This window comes from Schistosoma haematobium, chromosome ZW (genome assembly GCF_000699445.3).
Source record: "Schistosoma haematobium chromosome ZW, whole genome shotgun sequence".
Classification (NCBI taxonomy): domain Eukaryota; kingdom Metazoa; phylum Platyhelminthes; class Trematoda; order Strigeidida; family Schistosomatidae; genus Schistosoma; species Schistosoma haematobium.
Window position 1 is genome coordinate 63,801,621 of NC_067195.1, and position 27,925 is coordinate 63,829,545.

The 27,925-nt window shown below is 30.0% G+C and overlaps 1 protein-coding gene across 1 annotated transcript; it reads right to left on the reverse strand.

Annotated features, from left to right (window-relative positions):
• Positions 1 to 1,371: 1,371 nt before the first annotated feature.
• MS3_00004130 (uncharacterized protein) lies at positions 1,372 to 27,694 on the reverse strand. The gene is made up of 2 exons (XM_012942593.2): positions 27,565 to 27,694; positions 1,372 to 3,545 (listed from the first exon to the last, which is right to left on the reverse strand). The coding sequence occupies exon 2, from the start codon at positions 3,401 to 3,403 to the stop codon at positions 2,045 to 2,047; it is 1,359 nt and encodes a 452-aa protein (XP_012798047.1). The 5' UTR covers positions 3,404 to 3,545; positions 27,565 to 27,694; the 3' UTR covers positions 1,372 to 2,044.
• Positions 27,695 to 27,925: the final 231 nt, after the last annotated feature.

Sequence of the window (27,925 nt, forward strand, 5' to 3'; positions counted from 1 at the left end):
TAATTTAACGCATAATATGTTCATAATACGTTTAGCAGTATCAGAATCAGTCATTAATAAAAAGCATTGTTTCTGTATCATTGTTTTGATTATTTATATACAAGTAATTTGCTAAACTATTTCAGGCATTCTATGATATGCTGTTTTCAAGGTTGTCATAAGTAATTTGTCAGACTGCTCATAATGATAAACAATGATATATGTCAGGTAATACATATCCAAACATTTCAATTGTGGCTCAAATATGTAAATGTAGAATAAACTGAATGAATCATAAAGAAAACTTTTCATGTTTTTTTTATACAACAACTTGTAAAACATTTAAGAATAACTGTCATACGTGTTTTGAAGTGAATTGTTGACCTTGCTTTGACAGCACAACGTTTCTACAGTTGAAAATTAACTAAGATCCAAAATAACTGTCAGTCAACACCAAAGTCAGAATTTTTATTATAAACGTCGAGAATGTTCTGTCGTACAAAGCTGAAGCTTGGTGGATGACTATAATCATCAAAAAGTTAGTTATTAGCAAATACCTATCTACGTAAGATACTCTGTATACGTTGATCAGACACTATCAGCAACAATCTACTGTGGGACAAAATAAACCAGCTTCCAATTTAAGAGGAAATTAGGAAGGGATACTGAATGTGTATAGGACATATACTACGGAAACCATCAAATTACATCACGAAGCGAGCTCTAACTTGAAATCCTTAAGGGAGATGATACGAAGGCAGACCATAGAATACATTAAACCAGGAACCGGAGACAGACATGGAAAGAATAAATAACTCTTGGGAAGAACTGTAAAGAAGAGCCCAATACACTATTGATTTGGGAAAGTTGGTGTGAGACTTTTGTTACACTTGGGGTAGATAAATCAAAAATCAACAGGTATAATTTAAAATGCATTAAACATTTCATAACAGTTTTCTGCGACACTATAACGTAGTTACTAGTTGCTATTTACAATGGTAGATAGTATAACGTTAAGTGCTCAGACGTTTTCTACAACATTGATTACATATTTATATGAATTTAATTGACACTTATTCTTACAGTACAAACCATTTATGATTCGTGAATTGCCTAAGCATTCACTTTCAAAGTAAATCGTTTTAGATGTTTGGTATTTTCAGTAAATCTGTCAAGGTATGTTTTTTTCAAAAAGAGCTTAGAATTTTTTAATAATTGATTAATCATTTAACAAATTCTAATTATCACTTGATAGAACCATAAATATTTCAATTTGCTTTACACTCTTCTTCAATCCCCTTCTATCTAATAATTCGGACGTTTTCAGCCGTGGCAATAACTATCTCGTAACAAAGATCCAATTATATTTTTGAATTGATACAAAGGCATATGGACTTATACTGCTGTAAATGATAAACTTAAATAGCGGTTAAGACAATTTTTTAACAATGAAACCGCTTCTATACATGTTCACACCTCAAAAAAGCACAATTTACGCTATTTATTTGGTACCCAGCTCATGAAGATGGAAAGGTATAAGGAATTCTTGAATTGTTTAACTTTATGTTTACCTGACATCGAAATAATCAACAACAACAAATCTTGAGTTTTTATATACTGTGATTGTAATTAACAATTGTACACGTATTTATGGAAATAAAAGACATTCTTTAGTGTTTCTAATATTAACTCAGTAGAAAGATATACTAAGTTATTTGTTAGTTATAAAACTCATTCGTTTTAGGATTCAATTAGTAGAACACAATTCAAACCGTTAAAAATATAGCTTAAATGATAATTCTTCTTTATGAAATACATAAAAGTTGAAATAATAACCCATATAGATGATAGGTTTACTTTCATATTTAAATGAAAGAAACAATAATATTCATCTTTATAACATAAAGCATTTTTCACATAGTAATAGAAACCTCTGAACTCATAAATAATTGAACATACAAAAGACATAAAGAATTACAAGAACAAAATTTGTACAATATGTATCCATATACAATTATCATCATGACTCAAATCATCATATAATATATTGATGTATGATGTATTTTTATGAGTTTATTGAGATAGCATTTTGTTCAGTGTCTAAAATACGACTTATTCTAGTTAGTTGATGAGTAGATTTTGATGTTTGACAACAAATTAAACGATTACGATATTGTATACATTCATTTCGAGCAATTTTACGAAATAAAGGATTAGATGCCATATAAATGAATGCATTCAATGTAGAATCTAAATAAATTAATAAATTTGCAATAACTGATAATGTTAAATCAATTAATGGATAATCTTGTTCCAAATAAGGATTTAATATTTTACTGAAAAATGCTGGAGTTTCTAAAATAAAAAATGTTATACAAACAGCAAACATTAATTTATCACCTGATGGAGCTGGTCTTTCAGTTAATTCTTTTGTCAAACCATTTGAATTACGTTGTAAAAGATTATTATTATCAATAATGATATTGTTTTTTAAATTTGATTGATTATTTTCTATTTCCATTGTTTGACGTCTTAATAAATTTCTAGCTGAACGTTGCTCTTTTTCTCGATGAAATTTTCGACGTTTTGCTATAATTCTTATTACAAATGCACTTAATACACATACACATATAACCGGACCACCAGATTGTACAATAAACATAACTAAACCTAAATATAAAATTTGATATAATTTATAATTAATTAATAAAGGATAATCTTTAGATACATTTCCTGATATATAACATACAACTATACCACTTTCAAATATTCTTGGTATAACAATTAAACAAGCTAAAAAAAATATAATGATTAATATATAACGTATACGTTCACGTGAAAATGCACTAGATGTACCAATAGGTCGACATATTTGATCATAACGATATGCTGCCAATAATACAACAGACCAATTACGTGATATTTGAAATGCTACTAAAAATCTACTAGATATAGTTGTAATAAAAAATGAGCATATTGTTTTAATATAAGCATTTGTATGAATAGAATCTTGTTGAAATTGATTTAAATGATTTATATGTATATCATAATTAGGATATATATTATTAATTGTATTATTTATATTGAATAAATTTTGATTAGAATGAGATGATGTGGAATTTTGTGAAAATATTAATGCATGAATAAATAAACTTAATCCCATACCAAGTTCAATAATAGATAATCCTTTTAATATTCTACTCATTATTGATTTTTTCCATAAATGATGATTAAATATATGAACGCATAAACCATTTAATATAGTATTTAATGGACCTAATAATAAACCTATAGCACGATAAAAACTGAACAAACCGGAAACCGGTAATGATTCCATTTGAGTACATGTTGAACTTTTATTGATTATAAATAAATTTAAAATAAAAGGATTTAATACATCTTCAGTATGTTCAGTAATATTCATTATAATCTGATAGAATTTACAAATGTGGTAAGATAAGTCGTTCAATTCGTATGTGAATATGGTATATTACGGTATGGTTGTCTTTTTGAATTGTTATTAAATTTCATATTTCCATAACACACTTGTTAGATAAATCCAGTATCTGAAATTAAATAAAATAAAAGTTTAATGTAATTTTTTCTTCATCATTACAAGAAGATATAGTGTTGGTTGTTATGTTAAGCCTACACAGCTTATTCTAGCTTGTGAACAGTCTAATCTTGATGGGGTTTTGTTCTCTGAACTGGATAATTTGGTCGCGAGGCTTCCATCGTTCTTCTGAACGACATCATCTATCTGAAGTTTGTGCTGATGATGTCGTTCAGAAGAACGATGAAGCTTCACAACCAAACCATCCAGTTTAGAGAACAAAACTCCATCAAAATCATCCACCTGAGCTGCAAATCTTCACCATCTCACAGTCTAATCTACTCATTCTTTGTGAGTTACATTTTGACTTTGTTAATTACTCACTTATCAACCTTGACTATTTTTATATGGATGTATGTGTGTGCACTTCTTATCTTACTCATCACATGTTTGTAACTTATTTTTGTTCTGACTATAAATATCGATGCATGTTTGGTTTAATCGAGTTGGCTCACACATCACTAAGCGTCATTTCGCTTTTCTCTCATCTCTTTGCTTCGTACCTCTGATCCTCTGTCCAGATGAATGAGTGTACAGAATATACATAATCAAACATCCATTGTCGTATTGAACTTATTTGATTTAAGTTGATGATTATATAAGAGGGTTTGAGACATATATATTTCAATAACAATCAATCACATGATTTAACTGGAGTCAGATAAAGGGCCACTAAAAATATTTTTAAGAGCATAAACAAGCTGTTGAATCGAAATATTATTTGTAAGAGGATTCAAAGTAAATTTAGTCACAAATCATTATTATCTCGCTCAAATATCTGATTCTTGATTCAGTATACTGAAGGTTCCCCATTGAAATCAATTCTTAGTTTATATGGAACAAAAACGTGGTGGACAACCACATTGTAAAGTATTCAGTGCTAACCACTGAAGTTATATTCTAATGGTGAATATTTCTCATTTAACAAAGCTTGTTTTCTTGGCAACGTATTTTTTTAATTATGTCGCATCTACGTTACCATAAAAGGTTTATGTAATTTGGGGTTCTATTTAATCAATATGATACTTTATGTACACATTTCTGTCAAGTATAAAAACTCATCACAATATTTACTTAATTATCATCGAACCTTTTGTAAAAATTCATTTGGAACAATCATAAAATGTGTATTGTGTTAATTGATGATACTCATATTGAAAAATGCAGCCAATTTTCTCAATATATCTGACTTGTTTAGATAAAGATACTCAATGTTATTTATTGGAAGAAGAATTCCTATACTCATTGATTTATACAATGAGAGATTTACATTAGTTACTCGTCATATATATAAAAAAATTTAAGAATTCGAACAGTTTATTAAAGTTTATAGTATCATATTGTCTGCTCTGTAATGTAACGAATTGAAATTAGATATACAACTACTCTAATGGACAATAATTTCACGTTAATGGTCAAATATCAATTTTAATAATAGGAATCAATTCAGTAGTTTGAATGAATTGGGTAAAAAATTGGGCGAAACTCTAATTTATGGACGAGCCAATCAGAAGCGTTTTAGGGGTTTCAAGGTTACAGAGTCAACTTCAGTGCTCAATGCTAACGTACGCTCGGTTCACAAGGAATTTTGTACAAAAAGTGATAATTGGGCGGCTATAATAAATAAGACGGCGAGACTATAATTTTTGAACGAATCAATCTGGTATACGATAACAGATCTCGGATTTTAACGCGAAAGCCTTTCATGCATTCGTCTAAGTAAATTTCTGGCGTTATAGCTGGTGTCAGTTCGTGATGAAAACCCCATATATAATTCCTAACTAAGGCAATTTTTAACAATTATCGAGAACCGGATAATAAACGCACCATTAACACTGGCTGCAGCCAGGTGCTACAATATATTTGGATGTTTGGAGAGCGTACAGACTCCTACATAGGCTTGGTTATGTGTATCGTGTCGTTATCCACAAGTAGCATTTTGTGTACTCAACAACCGAAGTGCACATAAACAATATTGAAACTATGTGGTCCAAGTTGAAAGAGTTCTTGAGACTTCATCATGGCTCCAGAGGCCGACTATTCTGTAGCTGTATGGATGATTTCCTCTACTACATGCATTACAATTTTAGAACCTCCAAACCTCTTTCTAACCTTGACAAGTTTTTGAACCACGTATAAGAAGTGTATCCACTTTATTTCCTTGTTTTTTCATTATATATTTTTACTCTATACTGACTGTTTGCTGATTGGCTAATATTTCTCAAGGTCACTTGAGATTCGTTCAAAGGTTGTTCATAAATTAGAGTCTCGCCAAAAATTGTTCTATTTTATTTTGAACCATGTTAACTTGATTAAGTTTTAAATCAAAACACTTCAAACTATAATTATTTAAGGCTAAAATAATAAATACAGATTCGAACAATAAATGGTATGAATCATAATTCACTTTAAATCAAAGAGGTTTTTTGTTTTGTAGCTATTTAATTCATCATAGTTTCATTATTGTGAAAAGATTTCAACGATAATAATATAATTAAGCTAATAACTTTATACATTTGTTTTAATGTATTAATTTTTTTTTATGACATTTCTTATAGATGACTGATTTGAAAACACATAAACTTGTGTTTATATTCATTTCATAGTTAAATATGAATTAGATTGATAGAGATTAGAATCAATCATTCATAAAAGAAATTGTTTATGATGAGATTATCAATCTTAAATTTATCAATATAAAAATATAAAAAAAGAAATATTCTAAATTATTTGAAAAAGTAAGAAAAACATTTTATCCAAATATCTATCTTAACTTGTTGTGACACGTAAGTATAAATGTAACATACAACAAAAAAAGACTGGTTAAATGAACATCACCAAAAAAAAGGGTAAACAAACATTATGTAAGTTAGATCAAGTAAATAGTATTATTCAGTTAAATAAATCAAAAAACATCCAAGTACCCGAATACTAATTAGAAAGAATAGTCAGTGATGAAATTAAGTATCTAATAGTAGTGTGGTGTGTGCTACTTATATTGACAGAAGTAGTATATGATGTTAGTCGTAAACAGAAGGTCTGAAAGCAGAGAGACAAGAGGATCGAACAGTAAAGAATGGAAACAGGATGCGATTTTTATGAAAATGCAAGAACAATGAAGTCTGAGTCATTTTGAGACGATCGATGGACATTTCGCAAATTAAGCATTTACTTTATGATTGTTAGATTTTATTAACAAGTCTTGTAATTTTGTGTTAAATACATTCGATTATCCCCCCCCTGTTCTGTTCACTGCAGTAGGGACATTTAACAAATATATTACGATTCTTTACGAAACTTTATTTCAAGTTTGAACTGAATGAATAATATAATGTAGAAAAACAATTCGTGAATTGGTTGAAGTTAGACATTAACACCGTTGGATACTGGCCAGGTCAGTGGTCCAGAATTTAAGTGTTCATGTGAGAAACCAAAGATCCTGAATTCAAGTCCCGCATTCTCGATTGTGGATGTGCACTGCTAGAGGGTCCCGTACTAGGATGAAATGGCCATCCAGTGGTTCCAGGTTTTCCATAGTGGTTTAACTTTAATGGACTCATGATTTCAACCATTAAAATAATATTTGTTAAAGATGATATACGATATTTCAATGAAACATCAATCGATAAACAGGAATATATCATCTGTTAATCTTTTATTGAATACTGTTTAATTCATATGTATCAGCTTAGTATTGAACTAAGACATGAATAATCATTATATTGATTCGATGATACAGCTTTAGAATTACGACTTATGTAATCAGTTTCTATTTTTATAAATCCATTTTCCTATAACAACATTCCTACTTGTTTAAACTCTAAAGATCAGCAACTACTCAATATTTGACTGAGATATTTGCTTTCTTTATTCACTAACCAGTTTGAAAAAAAAAACATTGAAAGTATTTCATGATAATACTAGCACAGCGAATTAGTGTAAGATCTCTCATTAGTATTACAATGAAGTATAACTAACAAACAATGTAATTTCTAATATTTTAGCTTGACAGTGTTTAATACAAATAACGGAGTGAGATTTATCAATTGTTAAATGATAGGAATACGTATTTTAAGATATTTTTAAACGTCAACGGGATGACTTTGAAAGGATGTTAAACAAAAACATCAAGTTTCGACAACCTGTACTTATCTTTTGCTGGTATGGCTTTAACATTATTGATAATGGTTTCAGTATAATTTGACAATCGTGTTCAGTGGACCTTATTGTTAGTATGTCAGAAAATTCTTCATAGTGCATCTAGCGTCTGTCCAGAGTTTACTCTAAAGAGATTTCTATGGCCTTAATACCGGGTAAATAAGTTGGAAGGTTAATGTAAATGAACTCTATGAATGATGTACAGATAATGGCTAACGCTTTTACATATAACTTAAAGCAAAAAGGCCACTTGCTATTGTTAGTCTGTACTAACTAAACTGTGTACAGACATTTTTTTGATAAAGTTTCTTTAGTAATCATTTTTGGACTGAATGGCTTTCGATTAAAGAAAAAGGAATTGAAACAAATTAGTTGAATCTAAAGGAATGCTATGTTGTAAACTAGTTTTGTATGGATGACCTTAACTCTGCAGGATATAATATTGAACTGATCACATGAAGAAAGGAACATACACGGCACAAAAATAGGTCAAATAACATAGTATTAGGATGAATGGTACTGTTTGATACATTTTAATTAAACTTTCAATATATTTTTTTTAATGTTATAATTTATTAACCTATTCGAATAGTTAGCTGTACTGTCAATCATTTTCACTGACTAGAGAATATAATTGCGGTATTTTGTTTAATGCTTTTATTGAAAGTCTTTCTAAATAACATGTAGATTTATTCTATTTTACCGGTTATATTTTTATAACAAAGTTAACCTAAATCTACTTATTGCATGTACTTGTAACTGATTTTCAACCTGATACAAAATTAAACTATTATACCTGACGTTGATAGTTAACTCACTCATTATAGTATTATGTTGAAGAGCTAGTTATATGAAAAATCCTACTAGGTTTATTGACTAAATGGTTTGGATATTATTTATGTAGAGTATTATTTCTTGTTAAGGATTGAGACAAAATGATCCTATAAAGAGAAAGTATATACTTCTTACATGCATGTTTATATGCAGTAAATTAAACAACAGGAAACTATTCATGTTTTATTCATTTTTTGATACAGATTAATGTATTCATATCAATCAGTCATTTTTATATACTCGGAAGATTACGTGTGAAATAATAAAATGTATAGAAGAAAGAAACATGAACTATTCAAAATACTGGTTTTATTTAACGAAACAAAGAAATTACAGGATTTTGTTTATTACATACAAGTATGTTTATTCATCGATGCTCATTTTAACTTTACTCTTTTCGAATTTCACTCAACTTAAATGAGTATGCTGAAGTATATATTACCTAGCTAACAAATATTATAGTAGTCCGTACTTTCAAATATATAAGATAATAGAGATGGATTTTGTTCACAATGAGCTACTTATTAACACTTAACAGCTGACTATGAAGAAAACAATCTTTTGTTAAGTTTGCGTTTAAATATTTATGAGTTTTAACAATGTTTCTACCGTCCTGATTGTTTAAACTTATTCTATGTATTATAAGTATCATGCTCTATTGTTTATTGTCAATGATTTAAATACAAATATAGGTCATAAATAAAATTATTTTTCACGAAATTCGGCAAGACTATAATTTATGGACAAACCAATCAGATATAACTGAGTCTCGACGTTTTGCACGAAATTCATCCATACATTTGGCTAAATAAAGTTTTGGCGTTATAACTGATGTCAGTTCATGATAAAAACCCTAAATCTAGTTTTTAACCCTAACCATCAACTCTAAATGAGAATTCTAACTGTTCTAAAACCTTCAGTGGGCGTCCATTCTCAAGGTCACTTCAGTGTCGCTCATAGGTCGTCAATAAATGATAGTCTCACCGATTTTCTTAGAAAGTACATTGTACAATAAACCGCTACATTTAAATAGTTAATAAACTTTGACTGAATCTTTTATGTAGTCTGGTTATAACTTATGGTTAATTTAAAAGAAATATGCATTTGATTATCTGTTTAAGAATTATTTTGTAAACGATATGTTCTAAATTACAGAAGCTTCATACGTTTTAAGCAAAAGTTGAATTCCTTTTTTCTCAATCAATGCTTAAATAAAATCAACAAGAACAATGTATTTCTCACACGACTAAGTAGAAAATTTCATATTTTGCCTATTTCAGTAAACCATAGATAAATACCTGTCACAGAAACAAATATGGAAATTTTTACCTGGATAAAACTTTATGCTAGGACTGGTGATACTATTAAGGTTGTTAAGCTAGAATTCATGAATCATTATTTGAATGTGTTGCTCAGTGTTTAAGTGTCATTCACTTTAGACATTACATCACTGCTTAATATTTGAAATATGCTTAATGATCAGTTGTGACTATCATTTTAAAAGTCTAGTCAATGTATATGAAATTCATTCATTCATGAACAATGATAACAGATAAAACTACACAAAATAATAAATGTACTTTTTAATGTTTTCATAGGATTATTGAAAAGTGTTATGTTTAAATGAAGAGTTAATATTACGCTAGAATTATTTGGGGAAATAGAGTAAATTACTTTTAATGCTCCTGATTTATCTACCATTCTATTAGATTGGATTAAATGTGATAAGAAAGTACTATGTTACGACTTAGTATCGTCTTTCTGAACTCTGGAGAGTGGTCCTTATTAAGTAGCCGGTTAATTTGACTAGTATTATTTCTAATATCACAATCTACATCGGAATATTTATATCAATTAGTTCACATTGATTTATGAAAGCTTTGTAATTCATTATTTACTCGGGTAAATGTAACAAATCGACTAAGAATGATATACCTTAATTGCATCAAGTTTTCTCATCACGAATGTGCTTAATCTATAATGATTTTTAAGCCAGATAAAGTAGCATAAAACGTCCTGTTAACATCTCTAAGTTTATGTTCGTATAACTTTTTGAAATAGAGGTTGTTTCGAAAGATCCCTTACACTAGAAGCCAATAGATTCTAATGGAATGACATGATTTTAAAAGCATTAGAGTTTATTGAAATATATCATCTTGAGAACGTTTGTGAATAAATATATTTATGTAATGAACACGAAATCACAGACAGTGAAGATTCGTAGAGAACTTCATAATCGTATACCGAAGAAAAAAAATATAAATCAAAAGAATAATGAGCACAACTTCGTATCAGTGCTTATACTGAAGTTAGATCTTTCTCATTGAAAAAGGTGACTAAATTGAATTTTCATCCAGCAGTAGAATAAACTTATTTCCATCCAAATTTACTTGTCATGGTTCAGTAGTCGTTAATTTATTTAACAACAACAACAGAAAAGGACTGTACAAGTTATTACGTAAAACCGACTAACACATTAATTAGTTATGTTATTTTTTATATTCACGAGTGAAATTTATGCCGAACACTTTCACAATATTTAAACAAATAATATGTTTTTTTTTAGAAATTTAAATCCAGTAGTCAACAACTATTATGTCATAGATATTATTGTAAAGCAATAAATCATAAATTCTTTTCCTATATACCTTATTATTTTATAAATATTGTTACAACTGAATAAATTCTACACTCAATGGTAAATCTTTCAACAAAAAAGACATTTTTTTCTAGTTTGTTGTTATGTAACAGTTAGCTAGAATAGATTTTCCATGGAAATAATTTTCACCTATAATCTTGTAAAATTTTGATGATGATATGTTATAGATGTCAATGAATGATTGGATGAATGGTTATTTCTACATTCATTTTCATGTTATCTAAACATAAAAATAATTGTGCTTGTTATAGATTAAAAGATTTTGAAGCATGTGATTGAATGTTATGAAGAATATCCATGTTTATAAAATCGGATCATAATAAAATTTATTCATTATTTTCATTTCAGATCTTAACCAACTTAATCCTTTACATCTTTTATACACTTGAAAAGAAAATAGTTCATGGATTAGTTGAAGTTAGACATTAACATCGTTGGATACCAGCTGACTCATTGGTCTAGTGATTAAGCGCTCGCGCGCGAAACGGATAGGTTCTGAGTTCGAATTCTGCGAGGTGGGATCGTAAATACCCACTGCTGAGAGGTACCAAAATAGGACAAAACGGCCGTCTAATGTTTCCAGGTGGCCTGACTTCAAGTGACCCATGATCTCAACTATTAAAAATACTTTTATTTATAAACTTAGTCATTAATAGTGGGATGGCTTCTACTATTTTTATTTCTAGTCTAATATCTTAATAGAGTATTCTTTAGCACAAATTGAAATTAACAAAATAACTAGGTATGTATTACTTTGTTTTTCTATTGCTTCTTACACAGAGAGCAATCAATAAGATTCATCAAATAAACTAATATAAGGTGATTAAATGATACCCTTTATGAACTGTCACTATGTCCAAAGATGTTTACACATTAAGGTGATTTAATTAAACAGTATATTTGTTTAATAAAACATATGATTCTTAAGAGTTAAAACATTTACTCATAATTTATTTAGATAACTTAAATCATATTTGGTTTATTTCTGTCAACTTCGAAACTATATTTAAGGTTTTATGTGTTCGAATAGTTTGAAAAGCAAGTTTTTTCTCTAACTGTTATGTTAGTTCAATTAATTTGATTGAATTAATAATAAACTATGGTATTTGTTATGTGATTTTGTGGTGCAAAGAAGTTTGTTATCTTTTATACTTCAGACAGTATATAAGTTGTTTTAGTGGCCCGAGATATATTGCATGAATAATTACTGTCGAAATATACACATCGTCAATTCTCGTTTATAATCATCAACTTAAATCGTGTTAGTGAATAACGGAATTAAATAAGTCCAATACGAGCATGGATTTTGAATATGTATATTTTGTACATCCTTTGATCTGGACAGACAGAGGTACGAAGCGAAGGAAGCAAAGCGGAGCGAAATAACGCACAGTGGAGAAGGCGTGTGAACCAACTTCATTTAATTAAGCGTTAATCAATATTTATAGTCATACAAAAATAAGTCACAGACATTTAATGAGCAGGATAACATGTACACACACGTTCATATAAAATCAGTCAGGGTTAATAAATGAATAATTAACCAAGTCAAAACGTGACTCAAGAAGAATGAATAAATTGGTTTGTCCACTAGTTAGAATAAATAATGTAGGCTTAAATATAGTAACTGACACTAAATTGTTTTCATATAGGAAATTTTAAAATGTCCTTATTGAGATATAAAATACGGTATACAAATGCTGTAGGTTTGGACATACAAACATAGATCTACAAATAACAGACAAAAAACTATTCATCAAATATGTACTTATTTTTTGACGTCATTTAGTATATGATCAAATAATAACTATTTAAAACAATTCAACGTTGTTTTATTTAGTTACTACACTGTCAAATTTCTATATTCCTTTATAGAAGTATTGGATACAGAGCACAGAGCACGAAAATTAATGTGGTAAAAAATCTAATGAACAGAAGTACTAAGATTGTTACAGACAAGGAAGACCAACGAACCGAATTAAATAAAGTATTTTCTACTCTTAGGGATAACAACTACCCAAAAAGGTTTTTAAAAAAGATTATTAAAAATGAAAGAAAAACTAAACTAGAAAGTATACGAAAAGAATGGAAGTACACCGTAGTCATACCTTACCGGAGTGAAACATCAGAAGAAATCAAACGGATTCTAAACAAACATGATATAAGAGTGTATTTTAGAGCAAATAACACATTAAGATCGACATTAGTGAAAGTTAAGGACAAGTTAGCAAAGGAAGAACAACAGAACATTGTGTATGAGATTCACTGTCATGACTGTAATGCTACCTATGTTGGAGTAACATCCAGGCAATTAAATGTAAGATTGAAGGAACACAAACAATGCTTGAAAAATGTTCCAAAATCCTCGGTAGATTTAAAGAAACTTGAAAATAAGTCAGCGATAGCGTTACATGCGTTAGAAACAGGACACAAGATTAATTTTGAAGGGACCAAAATACTTCAGAAAGGTTTTAACACCCATAAAGAAAGATTGACAGCAGAAGCTCTGCATATATGGGCGAACAAGAACAGCCTGAACCGAAAAGATGGTATTCAAATGGCAACTACCTGGCAAATTTCGTTTGACAAGTAAATTTGGAACCTATATCTTGTTTAAACCTGTTTTTGATATCACATGCATCGTTATTATTATTGAAAGAACTGAATGAGTTTTTAAACAATACAATTTATGTTTTGACATGTACATCGATGTTTCATTATCAATTTTTCATCCTTGAACTTGAACTTTATTTATTCCTTCATATCAATCTCTCACACATACATACATACACACACACTCACACACATACGATTTGTTACTCAGTTAAGTATTTCCATGTAGTTGAGTTCATCACATGATTTGTAGTCAACTGACTCATTTTATCCTAATTTACAGAAAATCAACACCCAAATATGATTGGTTTAACACAGTATAATCCTGATTGTTAAAAGCTATATATTTCTTTGATAATTTTGATTTTGATTATTACCCTGAAGAAGTCCAGACAAGTTAGCTGGACGAGACGTTGGAATTAGTTAAATTTCAATCGCTGAGAATATTTCAAATATAATTTTCACATATAATGACTTCTCTATACTCGGCGCTCAATTACTGTCAAACTATTCGTTCTAATCTTGACGAATATTCGTATAAAGTATTGGATACTGTTTTTGATCAGCAACTAATTGAAAAAAATGTCTTTAAATGATTTCATGTTGTGTGGTCCTTTCATTTTAGACTAACAAAATATATATACAAATAGTGTATGTTCATCAACAAGTTGGATATTGATTGGCTGTTTCAGGTTGATCACCAAATGTATAGCAAAACACCATACTGTATATATACTGATTCTAGTGGAGATTGTCTACAAAATCATACATTTTTATTAATTAGTAAGTTAATGGTAAGTGATATTTTGATTGCCAAGTGAATTATTGATTATTTTCATATTCAAATGTACTATGGAATCAACCATTAGAATAGACATCAATAGGATATCATATGGATAGGTGACTTCAATGTACCAATTCTTTAAGACACTTACATATGTATACATTAGTGCAGTATTTCGTTGTGTTTTTTTTTAATTGATAAAATCTGTTATCAACTAGTTTATTTCACTACTTATTTAATGCATAATACGTTCCAGTAATATGGAATAAATCATTGCCTGCTGTTTCTGTTTACATACAGTCCGTCATTTTCAAATTCAATTTCTTTAGAAAGCAAACTTGTTAAGTCAATGTAAATAGTCATTCAGATGATTACTATGCACATTATACCTGTTGTTATCGGCTTTTGTCATTGAAAGCATGCAATAGTAAACTGTAGATAAGCATTACATTCTATTAGAATACAATCAACTGAATATGTCAGCACTTTAGTATTATTGAAGATTTCGATAAAAAATTAATAAACCGTTCATCGCTTTATAATAGGAGTGCTATTCAACAGGTTACTAAATTCTCATGTCAAAATGTAGATTTATTGAGCACTAAATCAACAGTGACTTATCAATTTAATTTAAATATTAACAAAAGGAAAGCGCAACCGGCCAAAGGAACAGACAGTTTGGTCTTTAACTATCAATAACAAAATTTGGGTACATAATTTCAAACATATTGAACATTAAATGGATTGTTTATGTTAATTTAAAAAATACTGTTTTTGTTGTCATAGGACGTGGTTGATTGTGTAACGGTAACAGAATGAAATCAAATGAAAAGCTAACTAACAACATTAAAGAAGTTTTACATTGTAGGGGCTACTACTATGTCAAGTCCACGTAGGTTACTCTAGCCTTTGGACAGATCAATTCATTGGTTCTTCTCAAGCCACATTTTTACCCTGTCGCTTATTCACTTATTAATAATGACTGACTTTAATTTGATCGTATGTATGCTAATTACTTGCCCTAATCATTGTGTGTCTGTAACTTATTTTTGTTTGACTATAAATATCAATTCACGCTTGGCTAAATTGGGTTGTTTCGCTTGCCTTTTCCGCCACACGTTATTTTGGTTCGTTTCGCTTTCTGATCAACAATTTTACGAAGTATACGTATTTAAAAATTCATTCTCGTATTTAACATATTTAATTTAGTTATTCACTAACTCAAGTTAAGTCAACAATTACATGCAAAGATTGGCGATATATATTTCAATAACCAGCAGTAAACCATCTACCTGAAGTCATATCCAGGGCCACGATTAACATTACTACTTCTTAAATGATTGTTAGAAAACTTTCACAGACAACACTGAATTCAAAACCTAGTGATTGAATATAAACGCTTCTTATCAGTATAGGGGTTGTGGAGATTGTTAAGTTTTGATTGAGATCATGAACCGATTGAGACTAAAGTCCCTGGGTTCGAATCTGTGAGCGGGACCGTGGATGCGCACTGCTGAGGAGTCCCACAATAGGACGAAACAGTCGTCCAGTGCTTCCGGGTTTTCAATAGTGGTCTAACATCAATCGGTTCATGATCTCAATCAAAATAAACGCTTCTTTTTGAAACTAAAAAGTTAATTATTAATTGGATAATGTTTAGAATGAAATAAATAGTTTAGTAGGAAAACCAACTTAAATATGTGAAAAATTTTAATAAAATTAAATTTAAAAAAGTATCATTCATTGAATTTTAGCCTAAAATATGTAAATTACATGTATACTATGGAATGTGAAGTATTCGGTTAGATATAATCAAAAAGAAAATATCTCAGCAGTAATTTAATTAGTTCCATAATTAACAAAAAAATACTGGAAATACTGCAATTTCTAAAAAGTTTTTAACTAATTCACAAATCGGAAGGAAAAAAACAAGTTTCCAATGTTACCTAGTAACTTTGATGAATCTCATTGATTTTGAGAATTCGGTTTTATTTACTTAAATTCTGAAGTTCTATCATTATACTATAACCTGTTTATATATTTTACTACTTTTAATGGTTGAGATCAAGAGTCAGTTGAATCTATAACACCATGGAAAACCTTAAAGCACTGGTTAGCCGTTTTGTCCTACTATGGGACTCCTCAACATTGAGGATCCACAATCCCACCTGGCGAGATTCAAACACTGACTACCAACAGACAAAAATCCATTTATAAAAGAATCAAAAACATATATTGACCAGTAGGTCTTGGTCTTAAATACTGTTGGAAGTCTGATCAGTCCCAATGGGTTGGTGTCTGACGAAATCTCAGCACGGATTCGAAAAGCTCGTTTGGCTTTTGCCAACTTACGCCACCTATGGCGAAGGCAAGATATCCGTCTCTCAATAAAAGGATGAGTTTACCGGGTGGTAGTTTGTTCTGTTTTACTTTGAGGCTGCGAATCAAAGCCATTAAGAGTAGAAGATATTCGTAAGTTACTAGAATTTGATCACACATGCCTTAGAAGTATTGCTCGCATCTACTGGGATTACGGGGTAAGTAATAGTGAGGATAGACGCAAGGTATTAGGGAATGATGGTAAGTCAGTTGATGAGGTTGTGAATCTTCATGAACTGAGATGGTTGGGCCACGTGTTGCATGTGCCTAAACACCGATTACCACGACGCACAATGCTGACTAGTGTAGGGGATGGCTGGAAGAAAGTTAAGGGAGGCCAAACCAAAACGTAGCATCAGTCTGTAAAGTCACTAACTTCTGGTCTAAGCCATGTTGGTAGATGCAGACTACTTGGTTGGGGTCTATGTGACTATAGTAACCAATGGTTGGAGACTCTTGGTGACATGGCTCAAAATCGATCACAATGGCGTCGGTGTATACACTCTTTGTCTTCCATTAAACTATGAGATTAAAATCGCTTCATATCTTTCTTTCTACAAACTAATTCTTTCTCCGTTTATTATATCCTTATACACGATCTTTCTTTTATATATTAATATCATTGAAGTAACCACTCCTGCCAATTTGGTGTTCATCTTGTTGTGCTAACAAGGTATGGCAACTAGAACCGATGCATTTATGTACCTGGTCCTACGTTGTAGCTGACTGACTGATAAGTCTTGGGTTCGAATCCCACGAGGCGGGATTGTGGATATGCAGTGCTGAGGAGTTCCATACTAGGAAGAAACAGTCGTCCAATGTCTCTAGGTTTTCCATGATAGTCTTACTTCAATTTACTCATGAATTCAACTATTAAATAAGTAACAATTATTCATTTTTCTCAATCGGTTCATGATCTCAATCAAAAGCAATAAATTTATATTTTATACTCAATAACTATTTCCCAATAGATATAACTAATAATTCAAAGAAACATAATTGTTTTGATGTAAATTGTGAGTGTATAAATATCTAATTAATAAATATAAAATAATAGAGAGATGGTCACATTAATTCACTTTTACTTAGATACTAAATTCTGTTTATTCTAAATATTTTGTTAATTTTAAAATTAGTTGTTTAATAAATCTAGTCATATACAGATAGAGAACTTAGTAACTTACTTTTCTATCTAAAACATAATTTAAGTATAAAAAGGGGGGAGAGAAAAAAAATTTCAAAAAAAAATGGGACAATTTCTTGTTTAATATTAAAAAAACCTGTGTAAATCTACTTTCTTTTTCATTTTAGATTAAATACAGATTAAAATAAATGACTTCCTGTCAGTAATAAAAGAACTAATTATACATAATTTCAATGTTAAAATAGTACAAATAGAATTTGCAAAAACAAAGTAAAAAAAAAATAATGTTTTATAACTATGAAGAACTCAATGGAAAAGATAGTGAAATTTCATGGGATATGACTGAATTTTATTTTTCACAGACTGATACCATTCGAAGTACAACTAAGTATACAAATATGTTGAACAACTAATTTGTTTTAGTATAGGATTTCATGACAGTGAGAAATGATGATTTTTTTCAAGGGACCAAATGAAGAATCTTCCTTTTATTGAGGTGAAAATGCTATATTTAGATGACTGATTTGAAATTCAAAGGATCACACTTCTAATCTATATCTCTCAGCGAAATAACACCATGAATATGTATTGCCAATAATTATACTTCCAACAAGGCTGAACTCTGTTATATAACATTTCTTTTTAAAAAACTTGAGAACTTATCAAAAGTCACGAAACTACAGATTACTTGATTATTTTATTGTTACGAGTTTTGTTAAGTCCAATTCAAGGGTAAAAAAAGATCCTTAGTTCTCACATTATTATTCGTTATTAGTTTTTTTAACTAACTCGGTGAACTGTAACCACATCCAGGAGACATTACATTAATTGAAAACTTATGAAAATGTGATAATTACAAGACACAACTTCATCTACTCTGATAGAAAAATGTCCTGACTTTAAAAGAGGATTTTAAATTATGGTGATAGGTCAATATATTTAAAAGCCTCCTCATAGTGCTTATCTGTAGCCTAACTATAATTTAATTGCACCAATTAAAATTAAATCCAGTTTTTTTGAGGTTATATACCGATGTTCTTTTTAATTTTCAGGTGGTTATGTCAGCAAGCCTATTAGAATGGTAGACAGATTGGTTTTACAAGAGTTTTCTAGTACATTTGTGTAATCTCATTCCAAAAGAAGACCATATTTACACAGTTCCAGTAGCTATATTCATAATATCTAGTGAGAATAAATGGTATGCCGTTATGAAGTTCAAGCAGTAATAAAACGAGGAATATAGCTCTCAGTTCATTTTGCAGAAACCATTTCCATCAAAAGTTTCTAACCTGATGTGCGTGTATAAAGGCAAAAAAGTGTTTAGTCTCTACTTGCTCTTATGTAGATAATTATATTAGGATTATTTCACCAATTACGCAAATTTAGTTTTTTTCAGTCACTGATGTCGACTTATCATGTCCATCTAACCTTTAACATGTTTCATATTATGTAACCAATGTTTCTTTTAGTGGTGAATTTTGATCATAAACGTATCTCACCTACTTCATTTGACTAGTTGTTTAGTATTCAAGATATTTATTTTATTAACTCCATTACAAATAGATGAATGATACTCAGAAAATATCAGAAGGGGTTTTGTGGAGATTGTAGTAAGTTAAACAGTTGCGATCATGAGTTAATTGAAGCTAGACCACTATGGAAAACCTGGAAGCACTGGACGGCCGTTTCGTTCTACTGCGGGACTCCTCGGCAGTGCGCATTCACGACCCCGCCTCGTGGGATTATAGTGAGAAGCAGTGACCAGTGGAGTTCAACTGTGTCAGTTGTGAGGTAGTAACTCACTGATGACAATGGTGGATGTGTCGTTCAATTCTGTGGATTAGTTGAAGTTATACATTAACACCGTTGGATGCCGGCTCAGTGGTCTAGTTGGTTAAGCGCCTGGCGCGAGACTGATAGCTCCTGGGTTTGAGTGCCGCGAGGCGGGTCGTGGATGCGCACTGCTGAGGAGTCCCACAAAGGGACAAAACGACCGTACAGTGTTCCCAATTTTTCCATGGTGGTCTGACTTCAATTGACTCATGACCTCAACTCAAAAAATAATTAGCCTGGCACGACTCATGTCAAACGGCTTAAAAATGAAACAGATTTCAGATAGTTAATAGGTCAATTAAATTTAGATTGAAACTAAACCTTTTTTTAAGACTAATAGATTGACAACAGTTAACAGAAACAATACTTAATTATTCAGTTAAATATACATTTGACTTCATTATACTCCATATATATAAGCAGACAGACTACGTGTTGACTATGTAAATGCATTCATTAAAAATCATTTGTTAGTTTTTCTTGCACAAGTTTTTGAAGTATTACAATCCAACTAATGTCAACAATAATTTCAACTACCCAATATACATGCTGTGCAATAAAACATCGAAAAACAACTTATTTGTCATATTCAGTCTATAAGACAGTAAGCATGATTCTGGCTTACACATGGCCATTTACAGTAATAAGTCTTAGATAGATCTTTGAACGAAGATCTTGATTAATTCTATTGACACTATTCCCTTTGATTTTAAAGGTTTTGAAAAATCAGAAAACCTAACTTCACAAAATCTATCCAATCACATTCAACTCGAGGACAGTAAATAACATTCAATGTATGATAAAATTAATTTCTCAAAAGTTTGAAATAAATCATTCCATGTATAAATTAACAAGGAAAATAGGCAGAAACTTTGTCACGATAATGTAGTACTCAAGTTTATTTGGCGTGACTATAATTTGTGGACAAACCAATCAGATATAAGATAACAGGTCTCGAAGTTCAGCGCGAAATTCATCCATGCATTTGACCAAATGAAGTTTTGGCATTATAGCTGATGTCAGTTCATGACGAAAACCCTAAATCTAATTTTCAACTCTAACCATCAACTGTTAATCATAATTCTAATCCCTCACACTAGACTATAAAATTTATTTGATCTTCGTTATTAGGTGAACACTCTCAAGGTCACTTTAACGTCGCTCAAAGGTCATCCCTAAATTATAGTCTCACCGTTTATTTAGCGAATTCCTGATTGAAAAAAAATTACTTATGTCATCTTTAAAGCATCTATAACCAACTATATGACATTTATCAGGATTCAGTAATAACGGCGATATACATCTGTAATATCAAAACTATATTGCTTACAAGTGAAGAAAAAACTACTTCTCTCTTATATTTAACTGAAATATTTAGCTCAAAAACACAATAATAATAATAAAACCTTTAGTATGATCATAATAAGTAGATTGTAAGTAATCGTGTATGTCTTAAGAATTTTGTACACATTAAGCCTTATCAGCTCATATATGCATATATTTAGATATCATTTAAATCTCAATAAGTTTCATATTTATTGTTCTAAGGTTAAGTATTATACTACTTACTTTTAATGGTTCTTTCTTCCGGAATACCATCTGAAAAAATAATGTCTAACTTGGCTTACCTTAATATTAACCATTAACAAATTGACGAACTCAGGTATAACACTTTTCAAAGGGAGAGAAAGTTCATTTACGCACCATTCTTACATTAGTTTCTAGTTTATATTTTCTACTGCACATATTTAATAACAAATTACTTTAAAATCCTTACATATTATCTTCATTTTAAGTCATATAATGTAATAGATTTAATTACGTAATATGCTAAAAGCGTTAGTTTGTTTTGCATTAATCTAGAACGAATTTTAACTAGATTCTAATTTTGGCATCAATGCTTATTATGAAATTTCGGTAGTAAAAGTAAATTTCGAAGTATGAACAATAAGGTAATATTCTGTTTTTAAGACGTTTAGTTATATTATGGAGTGTGTTACTTATATTGATATAAGTAGTATATGACGCGAGTTAGAAACGTAATGTCTAGCAGCAGAAGATGGGAGAAGATCAAGAAAGGAAGAGCGGGAACACAATGAAATTTGTAAGAAAACGCATGAACAATGAAATGTGAGACAATAGATTGATGTTTGCAACGGCAACAGTCCGGTTTGATAAGATGGATTGACATTTTGCAAATTAACGATTCACTATATGGTTTTTTTTCTATTTTACCGAGTAACTGTAATTTTGTGCTAAATACAATCCGATTGTCCCCACCCGTGTTCTGTTCACTACAATATGACAAGCTGGAATTAAACCTTATAGTCCGATCTAACATTCATTAATGAACAAGTGATTCCCCACTTTTCCTAAATAAAAAATACCAATGTTTATTCTAGTACCGAACGTTATACAAACAAATCTGTTATAATACTAGTGAAATTAAATTTTCTAACTGGTTAGTTGCTTTGAGATATTGGTTTTCGTAAAAACCAATCAATCAGTTATCATGCATTATTGTGTGTTATTTATTGATCAATATTGAACCCATTAATTCAAAATATTCATAATGTACTTTATACCATGTTTGGTAACATTAAAGGAACAACTAAATAAAATGTAATGAAATAAATTTCCTAAAGCTTTTAGATATATCTGTAAATGGAATCTGTGATAGAATTCTTTATAACTATTCAATATAGTTTTAACATTATTGAATTACTAATATGATGAGTATAGAGAACATGGAATATAGATAGTCAGAAATAACTTCTGAATTTGACTAAAACAAAAGAGAATGATATTTGCAATTTCTTTTTAAGTTTTGATAGAACAATGAGAAGACAGAGTTGATTTGAAGAATATTAAGTATTTGCGCCATAAATACTTTATATGAAAACTAATAAATTTCAGTTAAATGAAAGTTTAATTAATGTAAGTGATAACTGTAAATAGAGGAGAAAGAAAATTAGCATGATAAGTAAAGAATACAAAATTGTCTCATTGCCTTAAACTATAAAATAATCTTTAGATTACTAGTAAATCTAAGGTTACAACAAATTATTTCTAATCCATATGAGGAAAATTCAAATTTGTGAATAGTCAAGGCTTCTAATAATCTTAAAATTTGTCCTTGACAATCTCTACACAACATTTTAAAATTATTATCGATGTCAATTCTATGCCTCGTTCTAATTATATATTTACTTTACCCTTAAAATAACACTGAAGCCTTTTTAAAATAATCAAAGGATATTTCTATGTTAAAATAAAGATCACACAAATTTATATCCTTTTTTTATCCTAAAATTCTGTATACTCCATTGATTTTTCTATTTTCTGATTTTTACATTTCAAAAAAGAATGGTGAGTATAAAAATAAACTAATCATAGCAACAAAGGATTAAAAGGGTAATATTTGTCAACATAGATTAAATATGTAAAGACAGAGTTATGTTGACTAACCTTCACAAATATTGGTGATAATCTATTATAGTTATTTTAACAAACATATTGATAATATTACAGAAGAAATTCTTTATTTTCGAGTGTATAATAAGTTTAATTGTATATAATTATAAGTAAAGTGACAATTGAAATTTAATGAACACACTTTTAAGTAGTATCTACTGCATATTAATGTTTTATTCGAATACGATGTAGTAATCACAATTGATTGATCACTACTCAGTGATCAATCAATAGTGATTACATCTCAGTCCTACAGGAGGTCAGTCGCGGCACGGATAGATCAGTGGTAACGTCTCTGACTGTGAAGCTGGGTGACACGGGACCGAATCAGCCATGTAGCACCAGTTCCCTCAAGATTACAGGTACACCTTGCTGACGAGTACCAAGTAGCACGAAACCCGGATCCAGGGTATCCTGTTGACTACCTCCAACCACCATCTAACCTCACGATGTAATAATCTTTAAATCTACCGATGATATTCACTCGTTCATTGTCATATATATACACTTCTTAAACAAAGATGAAATTAAGAATGGATTTTGTCATAGACTATTTAAGTTTACATTCACAAATCATTTTTCTTTAAATGGTTAGTTAGATAGAATAATTAAAGTGAGAACAATTTCTATATTTAATAAATAAGCCAACAATTTGATCAAATTAGAAATTCAACCATGAATTTATTCAAAAAAAAAACGGTAGCCGTCGTTTAAATTTGATCGAATAATTTCACAATATTTGGGTGCCAAATTGATATGAGACATAAAAGAAGAAGAATGTATTTGTAAAATCTCAGCAAATAAATTTGAAGGTAACGGATAACTAAAAAATTTTGTGCAACTACATAATCATTGTTTTAATGAAACAACATTAACATAAAACCTATAGCTGACTATGTATAATGTATGGCTTTTCATAGTTCACAATCATCTTTTGAACAAAACTAATACTACTACTAATAATAGTAATAATAATAGGGAATACATTTAGAAATAATGCAAACACAGAAGATTTCATCTTTAAAAGAAACGATTAGCGAATCAAGAGAATTCTGGAAAGGTTGGGTAATATATACATTTTTCTTCAAAATAATTCCTTTATATTCTGTTATTAGTCAAAAAACAATGAAAATATATTACAAGCTGATAACATGATTTAATTTGATTGATAAACGTTGTAAATTCAATAACTTTCATTAAACTACAACGTTTCCGATTTCATTAGATAGTAGATTGATGTCTACTGATTTGAAATTCAAACCTACATTTAGACCAGTTAGCAATTAATAAACAATTTCTTGGGATTGAATAAGATCCGCCTATATATCATGCATAAAAATGTTTAAAAATTCTTTGTTTTAGTGTACTTTCTCTCCGTCGGAAACTGATATCATAGTGATTTTCCGGTCATTATACTGAACTATGCCATACTGCCTATTTTATGTACCAGTTGTATACATTTCTACGATTCTAAACCGGTAAATATTGTAAGTTTGCTTCACGACACGACAAACTTCGATGGCCATCGAGGTATCATGCAAACGACACAGAGAACAAAAAAGAAACTAGTCATGATCTCAAAATTCACATGATAAACTTGTATTGAATTCACTACGTAATTTATAATTCCAACCAAAATATGAATTCAAAAATTGTTGGATTATTTCGTTAAACGTTATTGTTTCAATGAAATAACAATTTTCAGTTGTACGAAACTAGTTAGGTCAAGAAAAATTACGCTTGAATAATCTTCAAATAGTGTCTTAGCGAATAGTGGTAAAAAAAACTCCGATTAGTTTATGAATACAAAGAATTTCCAAATAATTATTAATATATATTATACATATTTAACTGTTGACCTATTTCATTGCTATTCGACAATATCTTCCCAAAGTTTATTTCATTCATTATACATTCTTAAAATGGGGAAAAACTTTCATAGTTGACTTCATACCTATTGTTAAATATCTCAAAAGTAAAAAAAAATGGCCGTGTTTTATATTATTACACTTTCATAAATAAACTGAATTCAAATCTTCTTGTTGGTTATTATACAGTATTTTTTATGTTCTATTGAACTATCAGATTGAAAATACCCGCTATCAATTCTACATCACTACATAGTGTTCAACTTAGAAAAGGGTAAGAAGTATGTTCGATGTGCTTTTCTGGACTATACTTCAGCTTTTGATTCCATACCAAGATCACGTATACTAAACAAGTTAATCAGCGTCAACACTGACAGCTGGATAACCAACTGGCTATGTTCCTACATCTCTGGAAGGGAACAGTACACTGTGTTTGGAGGAAAGTGTTCAGAGTCTCTACTGTCTCATGGACGTGTACCACAAGGAGCTGTTCTTTCACCTCTTCTTTTCTCTTTTTTTCTGCATGATCTGCCATCTTCCACAGAAAACACTTTCGTGAAATATGCGGATGATCTCACTGTATGTATGCCTATCTCTTCCTCTTTACATCCCATAGAAATGAATGAGTTTTTGTCTCGTATTGATTGTTATTCTGTTGGTAATTGTCTCATACTTAATCCGTCTAAATGTCAAGCTGTTAACTTTAGCATGAGACATGAACGGCATCTAAACACTATTTTGAGATCCCATAATGCTTGTGTCATTGGAGACTCTTTGATAAACACAGTGTCGAATGTCAAGTATCTTGGTGTCACCTTTTTCTCTGATCTGTCTTGGTCTTCCCACGTTTTATTGTTGTCAAAGAAGGTTTTCCGTCTGACCTACTACATAAAGAGATTGCATGCTCTTGGGATTACTCGTCATTTACTCTTACAATTTGTCAATTCTTGCATATTACCTATTATTGTTTACTGTTCTCCATTATTCTTTCCCGGACTTTTGAGAAAAGACTTTTCTGTGTTGCAGAGAGTGCTGAAGGCAGTTATCAAGGTATTTGGTTAATCTTTTGAGGTCATTATTAATATGGTTGTGGATAGACATCTAAAGTCTTGCAAACTTCTGTCAGGTGTTATCTTATCAGATACTAACTATCTTCATTCATATCTTTCGCCGTGTATATCTTCTGGTAGAACGAGACGTAATTACATTAAAATCCAAGCACGCAAGCAAAAGCATAAAAGTTCTATATTACCTTACCTAGCAAATATACTCTGTGACGAACAGGTTGTTAGAGTTAACCTAGTCAATAACCCGCATTCTTAACATGTCTCTAATTTGAAAAGTTGTACAGTTTTTCAGGTTTTTTTAAAACATTTTTTTGTATTTGTTACTGCTTTTTTGCGTAAGTAACTTGTTGAAATACCCTGTGCTGAGAATTCTATATTGTACCAAAATATAATATTGAATAAAGCCATTAATAATAATAATAATAAATTATATATCTTTGTGTTGAAAAATATTGGGAACAGTTTCCCAACCGGTTTTTTTTAAATTTCATAAAGCAGATAGAGTTAAACTATAATTTCCCTATTTCTGATCACATTCAAAACAATGTTCTTTAATCTTCGTCAAGGCGTTTTTTTCTCTATTTATTATAAACGATAAACATTTGAACTGCTTTTACCAAGTAACTAGTTACGTTAAGATTTATCGATTTCGAGAATAAAATATTAATATTCTTAAATTTGTATGATTATTATTATTACCACAGAGTATGAAAGGTCCCTAGAGAGATTCCCTTTAGAAGAACTACGTATTGAATAGATGGAAATTGTTAAATTTTTAAATTGTACTCCGAAATGATTAAATATTATATCAGTACATTGTAAATTGAATAAAATGTATTTGTTGGGGAGAATGAAAAAAATACAGTTATACTGTGATAGAAAGAGTAAATAAAAAAGCTATTTGTATTAATGCAAAATCCATAATTGATTTTTGTCTAAATTCTTGTTACTCTGTATATATTTGTTTACTCTGAAGAAGTCGGTTACATTAGGTCATGAAACATCAAAAACACAATTCTTCCATCCATTGGGATAGAACAAAAAAATTACATTTCTTATTATCCTGTGTATGTTGTTAAGAAGGAAAGCTATTTAAATTTTAATTAATTCTTAACATGCATATTTACTAAGGTTTCATTGAATTTATAACGCTACTTACAAATTTCAGCAAATTATGTCAGTGTTGCGTTTACATCACTTTAACACACGTGATATCTGCCATTTAAGAGAAATATATAATTTTCTAATTGTGGGAGATGAATAGAAAATAGGAATTTGAAATGTTCATTAAGAAAACATTAAATATAAGCACAAACCATTTTAAAAAGATTTATTTCTATCAATATTCAATTAATTTGCATTATTGACAATACTTTGATTCACTTTTCTCCATCCAAAATCATTTACAGTTACCACTTTCTGTATTGCTTATTACTATATATGACGAAAGATACGTATTGTGCACTGACAAAATGTCACCATAAGTCTACAGAAGCTAAACGCATCTTACATACTTAAAA

What these genes read in the sequence shown, in the direction of transcription:
- MS3_00004130 (XM_012942593.2), bottom strand. Translation starts at nt 3,403, where the DNA reads ATGAATATTACTGAACATACTGAAGATGTATTAAATCCTTTTATTTTA.